The 13,854-nt window shown below is 42.4% G+C and overlaps 1 protein-coding gene across 5 annotated transcripts in view; it reads left to right on the top strand.

The window, feature by feature from the left end:
* Window positions 1–13,854, top strand: part of ppp4r4 (protein phosphatase 4, regulatory subunit 4) — a 178,481-nt gene that overhangs the window by 63,383 nt on the left and 101,244 nt on the right. For all 5 annotated transcript variants that reach the window (XM_068038738.1, XM_068038739.1, XM_068038737.1 and 2 more), the window contains 2 exons: window positions 9,094–9,196; window positions 13,611–13,758. In XM_068038738.1, the coding sequence (XP_067894839.1) occupies window positions 9,094–9,196; window positions 13,611–13,758 (251 nt within the window). The remainder of the gene's footprint in view (window positions 1–9,093; window positions 9,197–13,610; window positions 13,759–13,854) is intronic.

The raw sequence follows: 13,854 nt of genomic DNA, 5'->3' as shown, positions 1-13,854 counted from the left end.
CCTCCATCATAAGGTCAGAAGTATGGATGCACAATGATGATTGCACAGAGTTCAGCAGCATTTGCAAGTCCTCAGACAATGAAGCAATCCTTGCCTGCTTGCAACAAGATTTGGACAACATTCAAGCTTGGGCAGATGAGTGACAAGTAACATTCGTGCCAGACAATGACCATCTCTAACAGGAGAGAATCTAACCATCTCCCCTTGATTTTCAGTTACTTTACCATTGCTGAATCCCTCACCATCAACAAAACTGGGGGTTACCATTGACCAGCCATATCAATATTGTGACTACAAGAGAAGGTCAGAGGCTCTTTATTCTCTGGTGATTAACTCACCACCTGACCATCTACAAGGCTCAAGTCAGGATTGTGATACAGTGCTCTCCACTTGCATGGATGAGTGCACTCTAACGACACGTGTAGCTCAACACCACCCAGCACAAAAGTGCAATACTGCAGATGCTGGAAATTTGAAATAAAAACAGAAAATGCAGGGAATACTCAGGTTTGGCAGCATCTGTGAAGAGAGAAGCAGAGTTAATGTTCCATGTCTGTGACCTTTGATTAGTGCAAGGCAAGGCCAGCATTTATTGCCCATCCAAATTGCTCTTGAGAAAGTGGTGGTATGCTGCCGCCTTGAACCACTGCAGTCTGTGTGATGAAGGTACTCTCACACTGCTTTTAGGTACAAAGTAATAGTATTTTGACCCAACGACAGTAAAGGAATTGTGATGTATATCCAGGACAGAATTGTGTGTGGCTGGCAGAGGAACTTGTAAGTGGTAGTGTTTGTAAGCGCCTGCTGATCTTGTTCTTCTAAGCAACAAAGGTCATGGTTTGGAAGGTGCTGTTGAAGGAACCTTGGCAAGTTGCTGCAGTGCATTTTGTAGATGGTACACACTACAGCCACAGTACACTGGCGATGGAGGGAGAGAAAGAAGGACATTGGAATAATGAGATTAGAGTTAACAAATGTATGAATGAGGGTTGCATCAGTAGCAGATAAACTATGGCAGGACTGGAGGTGGGAAATGTTGTGGAGGTGGAAGTATGCACTTCTGCAATAGAGATTGTGTATGGGCTCGGAAGCTCAGCTTGGAGGTGGAGCAGGACACAGATTGCAAACAGTTTGGTTCAGCCAGAGGCGATGGCCAGGGAAGAGGATGAGATCGCTGGCGAGGGTATGAGGCTAGTTGTGGGAGCCAAAGGCAATGGCTTCAGTTTACCCAATCTTCAGGTGGAGGAAATTGTAAAAGATGGTATGTATCATATTCTTTTAGGACTAACCTAAGTTGAGTTTGAATTGATGGTAGATGTACAGGTCCACAGTACGTTGTCCATTAAGATTCAGTTAATAGCTTAATATAACATTTACTGCTAAATGACCCCCTTTGATGACCGTTCGCATACAGTTGCAGCTGTTTGTGCAGGCTTTGGTTTTGCTCAGAAATGTACAACAGTGACTGGTCATTTTATTTTCTTTGTTGATGCAGTAAGCAATTTGTATTGAGAAGCAGAAAACCAGTTTGTAGCATGATATCCCAGGCTCCCATGCTGTCAGTTGCCCTGCTGTTCTGAAGACTTGATCCCCATTTTCTTCTGAACAAGTTGGAATGCTCCCTGTCGAAGACATAACTAGAAAGCTCTAGCAGGAAGGGAAACTTGATGTATGTATATGATGCCTGTTTCCAGAAAAGTCTGGACTAGTATCTACTCGTTTTAAAGCTAATCTCTGAGCAGCTGCTTTAAATTCCTTTGAAGAGATACCACATCAACTTAACTTTGAATTCCTTTTGCTATTTCAGTTAGTGTGGCATTGAGCCACACAAATCAGAGTGTCCTTTGTCTGTGCTGCCGTGACAATAATGAAATCTGCAAGTATCCTTGGTATCCCAGAGCTAGAAGGAGAAAAATAGGCTAGAGTTTGTCTTAATGATTTTATCCAGTGGACACAGATGAAAGCTGTAATGTATGAACATTGACTGGGGGGACAGTGTCAGACTCAGCTACCATACATCTCAGTTGAACAGTCTTAACAACTATTCAGGTTCACATCGGAAGAATGGCTACTTAGATGAGAAACTGGAAGGCTACCAATAGAATTGTATTTCGGAATGAGGCACCCAAATATTGGCCATGAAACCAGTTACCACTCCATTGTACTGTAGCGGTTAATACTTATTCTTACTTCAGTATTCTTACTATTGTGAAGTTCTTATGGTGGAAGTCTATTTTATTTGCTTATTGCTTTCTTCGTATCAGTCTTATCATCGCTGCTGTCTAAAAAGAATTGACAATGGCACTTTTATGCAGCACAGGAAGGGAAAACTAAGGTGATTCCAACCATGTACGTGTATATAATTGCATTCTTTTCTTGCTTAAGGAGACTGAAACCACAACCATGCCATTTAAATGCAAGGTTCACCATAAGCCAATTAGTTCTGGGGACTCTATGATAGGAGCTCAGAAATGCTTTGAAACCAGCAGTTTTGACTGAAAGTGATCTGATGGACTTCCTTGTATTCAGGTTTTCTGTCTTAGTCAAATCACTTTCCTTAGTTTGAGTTGCCCTTCTAAGTACACAAACTTAATGAAAATCCTCCTGTCTAGCAAAATTTCATACCATTTCATACCATCCAAGATGCAGAAATATATTTTTTCTTTTTCTACATTTAAAGCTCATTTGGATTTCTGAAACGCTGTCATCTTGCTCTAACCCTCCAGCAATTGGTCACAGGCCTGACTTACTAAGTTTCAAATTGCTGGAAAGTGCAGAAACAAAAGGGCAGTAATAGTAAGGATTTCAACTATTAGTAACTGGGATAAATTCAGTGTAAAATGTACAGAGGGTACAGAACTCTTAAAATATATCTGGGAGAACTTTTTTAGCCAGGGGCAGTTCTAGACTTAGTTTCAGGGAATGAATCTGGACAGGTGGAAGGGGTATCAGTGGGAAAGCTTTTCAGTGGTAGTGATTATAATTCAGTTAGGCTTGGAGTGGTTATGGAAAATGATGAAGATAGACCAAGAGTGAAGGTTTTGAATTAGGGAAAGGCCAATTTTACTCAGCTGTGATGTGATTTAGCGAAAGTGGACTAGAAGCAGCTACTTGAAGGTAAATTAGTGACAGACTAGTGGGAGGCACACAAGGAGGAGCTAAGAGCTAAAGAGGGTTCAGCATAAATATGTTCCCACTGAGAAAACAGATGGGACTCAAATACACAGCCCCCTCCCCTCCACTTTAGGTGTCAAAGAGCATACAGAGTAGTATAAGGCAAAAAAAGAAAGCTTATGTCAGCTGCCAAGAGCTCAGAACAGCAAAAAGCCTAGAGGAGTATAGAAAGAGCAAAAAGGAAATTAGGAAAGCAAAGAGGGCATGTAGAAATATTGGTAAGTAAAAAATCAAGAAAACGCCAAAGGAGTTTTATAAATACATAAAGAGCATGAGGATAACTATGCAAAGCGTTGGGCGAATTGGAGACCAAAGAGGTAACTTGTGTGTGAAGGTGCAACTTTGGCGTGGTTCTTCATGAATACTTCATGTCTGTTTTCGAAAAGTGAGGGATGAAGCATTGTAGTTAAGATGGAGGAGTGTGAAATATTAGATAAACATAATGAAGGAGGAAATTTTAAGGTGTTTAGCATCCTTGAAAGTGAATAAATCACCAGGCCTAGATAAAAATGTATCTCAGGTTGCTAAGGGAAACAAGGGGAAAAAAATAGCGGTCTCTGACCATCATTTTATAATCCTCTCTGACAACAAGTGTGGTACTGGACGACTGCTAACATTGCACTGTTGCTTAAAAAAAAAGGAGGAAGGGATATTCCAAGTAATTACAGGCTAGCCAGCTTGACTGCAGTGTTGGACAAATGATTGAAAAAAAATTCTGAGACACAGTATAATTAGTCATTTCGAAAGGCACAGATTAATCCAGGACAGTCAGCATGGATTTATTAAGGGAAGGTTGTGTCTGATTTACTGGCCTTCCTTGTTACTTCTTCAAAAAATTCAATGAGGGCAGCACATTTGATGCAGTCTACGTGGATTTTAGCAAAGCTCTTGACAAGGTCCCACATTGGTCAGTAAATGAAAAGCTCATGGGATCCAAGGGAAAGTAGCAAGTTAGATCCAAAATTGACTCAGTGGCAGGAAGTAAAGGTCGATGGGTGTTTTTGTGGCTGGATGGCTATTTTCAATGGGTTCTGCAGGGCTCAGTGCTAGCTCTCTTGCTGTTAGTGGCGTATATCAATAATTTAGAATTAAATGTAAGGGACATGATTAAGAAGTTTAAAGATATGAAAACTGGTTATATGGTTAATAATGAGAAAGAAAGCTGTAGACTGCAGGAAGATATCAATGGACTGGTCAGGTGGGCAGAAAAGTGGCAAATGGAATTCAATCCAGTGAAGTGTGAGGTAATACCTTTTGGGAAGGACAAATAAGGCAAGGGAATACAAAATCACAGAATAATACAGTGCAGAAGAGGCCCTTCGGCCCATCGAGTCTGGACCAATGCATTAAAGACACCTGACCTGTCTACCTAATCCCATTTGCCACCATTTGGCCCATAGCCTTGAATGTTATGACGTGCCAAGTGCTCATCCAGATACTTTTTAAAGGATGTGAGGCAACCTGCCTCTACCACCCTCCCGGGCAGGGCATTCCAGACAGTCACCACCCTCTGGGTAAAAAAGTTCTTCCTTAAACCTCCCGCCCCTCACCTTAAACTTGTGACCCCTCGTAACTGACCCTTCAACTAAGGGATACAGCTGCTCCCTATCCACCCGGTCCATGCCCCTCATAATCTTGTACACCTCCATCAGATCACCCCTCCGTCTTCTCTGCTCCAGCGAAAACAACCCAAGCCTATCCAACCTCTCTTCATAGCTTAAATGTTCCATCCCAGGCAACATCCTGGTGAATCGCCTCTGCACCCCCTCCAATGCAATCACATCCTTCCTATAATGTGGCGACCAGAATTGCACACAGTACTCCAGCTGTGGCCTTACCAAAGTTCTATACAACTCCAACGTGACCTCCCTGCTTTTGTAATCTATGCCTTGATTGATAAAGGCAAGTGTCCCATATGCCTTTTTCACCACCCTATTAACCTGCCCTTCTGCCTTCAGAGATCTATGGACAAACACGCCAAGGTCCCTTTGTTCCTCGGAACTTCCCAGTGTCAGGCCATTCATTGAATACTTCCGTGTCACATTACTCCTTCCAAAGTGTATCACCTCACACTTTTCAGCGTTAAATTCCATCTGCCACTTTTCTGCCCATTTGACCATCCCGTCTATATCTTCCTGTAACCTAAGACACTCCACCTCACTGTTAACCACTCGGCCAATCTTTGTGTCATCCGTGAACTTACTGATCCTACCCCCCCACATAGTCATCTATGTCGTTTATATAAATGACAAACAATAGGGGACCCAGCACGGATCCCTAGGATACGCCACTGGACACTGGCGTCTGTCATCACTCTCTCCTACAGCTAAGCCAATTTTGAATCCACCTTATAAAGTTACCCTGCATCCCATGTGCATTTGCATTCTTGATAAGTCTCCCATGTGGGACCTTGTCAAAGGCTTTGCTGAAATCCATGTAAACTACATCAACTGCACTACCCTCATCTACACACCTGGTCACATGCTCAAAAAATTCAATCAAATATGTTAGGCATAACCTCCCTCTGACAAAGCCATGCTGACTATTCCTAATCAAGTTTTGCCTCTCCAAGTGGAGATAGATTCTCTCCTTTAGAATTTTCTCCAATAGTTTTCCTACCACTGACGTGAAACTCACTGGTCTGTAATCCCCTGGCTTATCTCTACAACCTTTCTTAAATAGTGGGACCACATTAGCTGTTCTCCAGTCCTCTGGCACCTCCCTTGTGGCTAGAGAGGAATTAAAAATTGGGGTCAGAGCCCCTGCAATCTCCACCCTCCTCTCCCACAGCATCCTGGGACACAAATCGTCCGGACCTGGAGATTTGTCCACTTTTAAGCCTTCCTAAACCTCCAATACCTTGTCACTCCCTATGACAATTTGCTCAAGAACCTCACCATCTCTCTCTAAGTTCCATATCTACATCCTCATTCTCTTGGGTGAAGACAGATGTGAAGTATTCGTTCAACACCCTATCAATGTCCTCTGGCTCCACCCACAATAAATGGTAGGATTCTGAAAAGTGTAGAGGAACATAGCGACCAAGAAATGCATGTCCCCAGATCCCTGAAGATTGTAGGACAGGTAGATAAGATGGTTAAGAAGGCATATGGGATACTTTCTTTTAATAGCCAGGACCTAGAGCAGGGAGACTATGCTAGAACTGCATAAAACACTAGTTAGACCGCAGCTGGAGTACTGTATATAGTTCTGGTCACCACATTACAGGAAGGATGTGATCACACTTGGAGAGGCTACAGAAGAGACTTAGGAGGGTGTTCCCGGGAATACAAAATTTAGCTTTGAGGAAAGATTGGATGGACTGTGTTTGTTTCCTTTGGAACAACGAAGGCTGAGGAGAGATTTAATTGAGGTGTCAATAACAAGGGGGCATTAATTTAAAGTAATTCATGGAAGTAATTAGAGGAGAGTTGTGAAATCTTTTCACCCACTGGGTAGTGGGGGTCTGGTGTTCAGTGCCTGAAAGGGTGGTAGAGGCAGAAACCCTCATTACATTTAAAAAACACTGGGATATGCACTCGAGGTGCCATAACCTAAAGAGTTACGGACCAAGAGCTGAAAGAAGTGGAATTAGACTGGATAATACTCTTGGCTGGCAAGGACATGATGGGTTGAATGGCCTCATTTTGTGCCGTAAATCTATCTTTCTTTCTGTGCTTCTATGAAATTTTGATTTGGCAAGTGTTGGAAAGTCAGTGATATAAGTTCTCTGTTCTGAGACCAAAAAGCAGGTGTTTAGATTGTGGTCTACACAATTAGGCCTCTGTCCAGAGCTTTCCATTTTAATCACTGCTGGTCTCTGGTTGCCACAGGAGGAAATAGTGTGTAAAACAATTAATGCTGAGGCTTGGGTGCTGAAACTCATTAATTGTGTTGACACTTCAATGAGATTACCCATTATCAAAGCTGTCAGTAACGAGAACACAAAGTTGATGTTCCCCATTAGAACATAAATAGGAGCACGAGTAGGCCATTCAGCCCTGCGAGCCGCTCCCACCATTCAGTGAGATCATGGCTGATCTTCTACTTCAGCGCCATTTTCGTGCACTATCCCTGTATCCCTTGATGTTTTTAATGTGTAGAAATATAAGAATTAGTACAATATGCTTGTTAAATGGAACTGTTGATCAATTAAACATTGTTTTTAATATAGAAATTTCTTTAAAACACGTAATTGTTGGGTAGACCCTACCAGATTTAATGACATGCAGCATGGCTTCAATGAAGATATCTGCCACATCCAAACTGCTGCTGTTAATGTCACTAGTTTAAAAACATCGATAATTCACTCTTGTTAGAAATTGATAATATTGGAAAGCTTAGAAACTTTAGATGTTAATAAAAGTGAATTAACATCTGTAGGTGATTGCGTATCTGTGCCATTAAAATCACATCTCTATTTCATATTTATTTATTTAGAGATACAGCACTGAAACAGGCCCTTCGGCCCACCGAGTCTGTGCCGACCATCAACCACCCATTGTACTAATCCTACATTAATCCCATATTCCTACCCCATCCCCACCTTCCCACAATTCCCCTACCTGTACTACGGGCAATTTATAATGGCCAATTTACCTAGCAACCTGCAAGTCTTTGGCTGTGGGAGGAAACCGGGACACCCGGCGAAAACCCACGTGGTCACAGGGAGAACTTGCAAACTCCGCACAGGCAGTACCCAGAATTGAACCCGGGTCGCTGGAGCTGTGAGGCTGCGGTGCTAACCACTGCGCCACTGTGCCGCCCTATAAGATGATAAAATGTACTGACAAATTAATCCAAAAGCAAAATATTACAGATGCTGGAAATCTGAAATAAAAACAGAAAATCCAGGAAATACTCAGCAGGTCTGGCAGCATCTGTGGAGAGAGGAACAGAGTGAATGGCTGGAATTTTATGGTGGGTGGACGGGAGCCGGTCTCAGACCTGAAAGTCGGTGGTGAACCCGCTTCCGCCTGGCCTGGGGATCCGTCCCTTTTTTTACGGGTCCCCAGGCTTTAATGGTCCCGAGGCAGGACTTCCACCCAGTTGAGGGAGGAGGTCCCGCCTCAGTGAGCTGCTGGCCAATCAGCGGGCCGGCAGCTCTTAGTCCCAGCTGCGCCACCAGGAGTGGTGGGCACTGCTGGGTCTGCAGCCCAGCCAATGCCATGGATCGAGGAGGGAAGGTAAGCAGGGGCATGCCTCACCAGTGGGATTGGTCCTTCCCTGGTGAGGTTGGAGTGGTCGTTTGTGGGGAGAAGGCTGGGTTAAGAAGCGGGGGTGGCCCTCAATTGGGCAGCCTGTGCCCGACTGCCATGCCCCCCCCCCCCCCCGGGGCGCGGAAAGGCTGGCAGCTATCGCTGGGCGACCTTTCACGTTCCCACTACACCTGCTTGCCATGGATAAAATACCCGTGGAGATGGGCGGGGGCCTTTAAGTGGCCACTCAAGGGGCTTGATTGGCCTCGGGCGGGCGAGCCGTTTCCCACCCCCTGCCCGACGTCGTAAACTTGTCCGGTGGCGGAAGCGGTGCGGGTAGGCCTCCTGGAGCCTGCTGCTCAATTTCACGCTGCCTCCATGCCACCATCTGAGCTGCTGGGGCGGTGTAAAATTCAGCCCAATGTTTCCGATTGATGACCTTTCATCGATTAATTGTTTCTTTCTCCACAAATGCTAACTGATATGACAAATTAATCCTTAGTTTTAGAAATGCACTTTGAAGTACCGTACTTATACAAAGTTAAACTGAATTATCATTTACTATTTGATTTATTCAAGAATATGCAATATGTCTTTTTGATGGGACTAACTTATTTTCTGTCACAAATGCACACGAGTGTGCAAGTTTACACACAAAATCAGCTTTTGCGTTATCTGCCTGATCAGTTTGTGAGAGTAAATGCAATTGTTTTATTTGCAGTTCTGGTCAAGATGTGCAGCGAACCAGTGTTGTTGTTAATCTACCAAACCTGATGCGACAGAATACTTCAGAAACAATTCGAAGAGTGGTGCCAAAAATTAGAGTAAGTGGCAACTTATCCATAAAGAATCAAGTTTTGTACAATTGAAAATGGCCCAGTACCCAATATAATGCATCTTGCAAGGCCATGTGAAATCAACTAATGTGCTGTTAGCAACGTTGCATGTCTGTCCCCACCACTAACCTATTTCAGAAAACATTGCTCATCTATATTAAAATTGCTGGTAGGCCACCAAATTTTATGCAGTGTCTATTAGCTCTATAGATATTTTTAAATAGTTGAATGTCAAAGCACGAATTGGCACCCTATATGTTGGCATTTCAAAAATGGATGCAAGTCCATTCCCTTACAACTGTTTAGCTCTTCAGTCATTGCTACTTATAAACAGGAAGGCTGAATTATCCTGAATTACAATTGTTTCTCTCTTCGTTTCCTGTGTTTCAAAACAAGAACTTATTTCCACCATCTTCGCTCTTAAAAGAGAGGTTTTCCAGTTTCAATCATATTGAAACAAACTATGGACTTCTGCTATGTTAGTCAGTCACCATTGTGAAAGTGTGCAACATGCCACTGTTTATTGGACCCATTGAGATGTATGATAATATAAGGACTCAAAGTGTAATTGCTGCATATGTGGGAACTTAATATAATTGATACTTCGAACCTCACACATGCCACTATAGCTATTAAGCTGAAGTCCTCATAGATTTACTGAACAGACAGATTAATTCAGTCCACCATGTCTGTGTTGGTCAAAAAATATCTAACCAGCCTAATCTCTTTCCAGCACTTGGTTGTAGCCTTGTAGTTTATGGCACATCAAGTGCATATACAACTAATTTTTAAATGCAGTGAGGGTTTCTGCCTCTACCACCCTTTCAGGCAGTGTGTTCCAGCCCCCACCATCCACTGGGTGAAAAAGTTTCTCCTCAATGTCCCCCTAATCCTTCTACCAATTACTTTAAATCTATGACCCCTGATTATTGATCTCTCTGCTAAGGGAAATAGGTCCTTCTTATCCACTACCTAGGCCCGTTATGACATTATACAGCTCAATTAAATCTCCCATGGGCTTCCTCTGTTCCAAAGAAAACAACCCCAGCTTATCGAATCTCTCCATTCCTGGCAACATCTTTGTAAATCTCCTCTGTACCCTCTCTAGTGCACTCACGTCCTTCCTGTAATACGGTGACCAAAAGTGTACGCAGTACTTTAGCTGTGGCCTAGCTAGTATTTTATACAGCTTTAGCATAACCTCCCTGCCCTTATATTCTATCACTTGGCTAATAAAGGAAAGTATCCTGTATGCTTCTTAATCACCTTGTCTGTGTATCTTGCTACCTTCAGGGATCTGTGGACATGCACTCCAAGGTGTCTCTGTTCCTCTATACTTATTTATTTATTTTATTTATTGAAATAGCACTGAAATAGGCCCTTCGGCTCACCGAGTCTGTGCCGACCATCAACCACCCATTTATACTAATCCTACATTAATCCCATATTCCGACCGCGTCCCCACCTTCCCTCAGTTCCCCTACCAACTACCTATACTAGGGGCAATTTATAATGGCCAATTTACCCATCAACCTGCAAGTCTTTGGCTGTGGGAGGAAACCGGAGCACCCGGCGAAAACCCACGCGGTCACAGGGAGAACTTGCAAACTCCACACAGGCAGTACCCAGAATCGAACCTGGGTCGCTGGAGCTGTGAGGCTGTGGTGCTAACCACTGTGCTGCCCAACTCTATATCTTCCAATTTATTGTGTATTCCCTTGCTTTACTTGCCCTCCCCAAATGCATTACCTCACACTTCTTTGGATTGAATTCCATTTGCCACTTTTCTGCCCACTTGAGCAGTCCATTGGTATCTTCCTGCAGTCTGCAGCTTTCTTCCTCACTATCAACCACATGGTCAATTTTTATATCATCTTTAAACTTCTGAATCACCCCTACATTTCACTCCAAATCATTGACATACACCACAAAATGCAAGGAACCTAGTACTGAGCCCTGCAGAACCCCACTGGAAACAGCCTTTCAGTCACAAACACCCATCGACCATTATTCTTTGATTCCTGCCACTGAACCACTTTTGAAGCCAATTTGCCACTTTCTCTTGGATCCCATAAACTTCAACTTTTCTGACCAGTCTGCCATCTGGAACCTTGTCAGAAGCCTTGCTAAAATCCATATAGATACATTAAATGCACTACCCTCTTTGTTACCTCCTCATAAAATGTCTGTCTAACTTGATCACATGACCTTCCCTTAACAAAACTATGCTGACTGTTTTTGATTAATCTGTGCCTTTCTAAATGACAATTAATGCTGTCTGAGAATTTTTTCCCATAATTTGCCCACCACTGAAGTTAGGCTGACTGGCCTGGAATTACTCAGTCAACCCTTTCTCCTTTTATAAAAACAGTAAAACGTTAGCAGTCCTCTGGCACCATGCCTGTCGACAGAACAAAAATTGGAAAATGATGGTCAGAGCCTCTGTTTTTTCTCCCTTTGCTTTTCTTAACCTTTTTTTATTCGTTTATGGGATGTAAGCATTGCTGGCAAGGCGAGCATTTATTGCCCATCCCTAATTGCCTTGAGAAGGTAGTGGTGAGCCGAATTCTTGAAACACTGCAGTCCATGTAGTGCAGGTACCCACAGTACTGTTAAGAAGGGAGTTCCAGTAACTAGAGAGGTGATATAGTTCCAAGTCAGGATGTTGCATGGCTTGGAGGGGAACTTGCAGGTGGTAGCATTCCCATGCATCTGCTGTCCTTGTCCTTCTAGGTGGTAGAGGTCGCGGGTTTGGTTGGCGCTGTCGAAGGAGGCTTGGTGAGTTGCTGCAATGTCTGTTGTAGATGGTACACATTGCTGCCACTGTGCGCTGGTGGTGGAGGGAGTGAATGTTGCAGGTAGTGTATGAGATGCTGATCAAGCGGACTGCTTTGTCCTGGATGGTGATAAAATTCTTGAGTGTTGTTGGAGTTGCACTCACCAGGAAAGTGGAGAGTATTCCATCTGATTTGTGCCTTGTAGATGGTGGGCAGGCTTTTGGGCGTCAGGAGATGAGCTATTCTTGCAGAATTCCCAGCCTCCGACCTGCTCTTGTAGCCACAGTATTTATATGGCTGGTCCAGTTAAGTTTCTTTTTAATGGTAACTCCCAAGATGTTGATGGTGAGGGATTCAGCAATGGCAATGCCATTGAATCTTGAGGAGAGTGTTAAATTCTCTCTTGCAGGAGATGGTCATTTCCTGACACTCATGTGGTGCATATATTACTTGCCACTTATCAGCCCAAGCTTGAAGGTTGCCCAGATCTTACTACATGCTTATATGGGCTGCTTCAGTATCTGAGGAGTTGCGAATGGTATTGAACACTGCAACCATCAGATGCTTATACAGTTCTCATTTTGAAAAGTTGCGATTGAATCTGCCTCCACCACCCTTTCAGACAGTACATGCCAGATTGTAATCCATTGCTGAATAATTTTTTCTCATGTTGCCTTTGGCTCTTTGCCCAATTAATTACCTTAAGTCTATGTCCTCTGGTTTAAAAGAAGATGATCTCTTAATTCATCCACACTTATTTAAAAAAAGGTTTAATGCACTTGTAAAAGTCCAATGCCCATATAGCTTTTACTGTTATCAGTTATCCGTTAAAAGTAAAATGTATATTTTGTAATGCTGGGTTTATACTTTCAACTGTGAAAAGGACTATGAATAAAAATCCAACATTTGCATCCTTTGTTTTTCAATAAACCTGATTGGTGAGGCATCAATATATAGGCTGTGAAAGAACAAAAAGATATTCACAAGAAATTATCTACCTATTACTGATACTGTATTCTTGAAACTCCAAATAGTTTTCTTATTTTGAATATTCATCATCACACTTGAATTTTAGTTTGCTTACCGGCAATTTAACATACTTAAATAGGAGTTATGGCCCAGTGTGCAAGATCTGTTTGTTCATACAGTTAAAATGAATCCTAATTTGTGTAACAAGGAAAAGTTTCAGTTTTCCTACAGGTGAGACATCACCTCTGAGGTGTTCCACCTGCAGGTTAAGTAGCAGCTTGTTTGAACTTCTGGAATAGACATGCATATGACTTAAATGGAATAGGCCATTCCTCCATGACTGTATTTCAAAATATCATCTTTGATGTTTAACAAAGCTTTTTATTAAATTATATGTGTAGATTACATAAAATTTATAAATGGACAGGAACAGTAATTATTTTGACATTATGTTAGGCTTCATTAGAAAGAATATATGTGCTGTAAAATGTGTTCAAAAATAGGTTTTATAATGTTATTAACCACCAACATGAAGTGTTCCTTTGAGTTCTATTTGTTTAAGTATTTATTTATAATGTCTGGAAAATAATGTGAAAGACAAACTATTTTCCAGCAAGTCAATAAACAGTCTTTTCTCATAAATGTCTTTATTGTAGGAGGTACTGCACGTTGCGGGGGTGGAGATGCAGTTAGCTGCTGCCGTTTCTTTCCTTACCATCTTGCAAGAAGAGTTAGTTTCCATTGCAGCTTATATCCATTCCTTTCTCCCGATCATATTGGCAAACCTAGATCACAGAGACACAGGTCAGTTCAATATAGTTTAATTATTTTTAAAAAGTGCTGAGCTATATTCATTGCACATTTATGATAGTATGATTTAAGTTCACTTGTGTGGCTTTT

This window comes from Heterodontus francisci, chromosome 9 (assembly GCF_036365525.1).
Source record: "Heterodontus francisci isolate sHetFra1 chromosome 9, sHetFra1.hap1, whole genome shotgun sequence".
NCBI classification, from domain to species: Eukaryota; Metazoa; Chordata; class Chondrichthyes; order Heterodontiformes; family Heterodontidae; genus Heterodontus; species Heterodontus francisci.
Note: the sequence above shows the minus strand (reverse complement) of the source record. Positions and strands in the feature narration are given on the sequence as shown.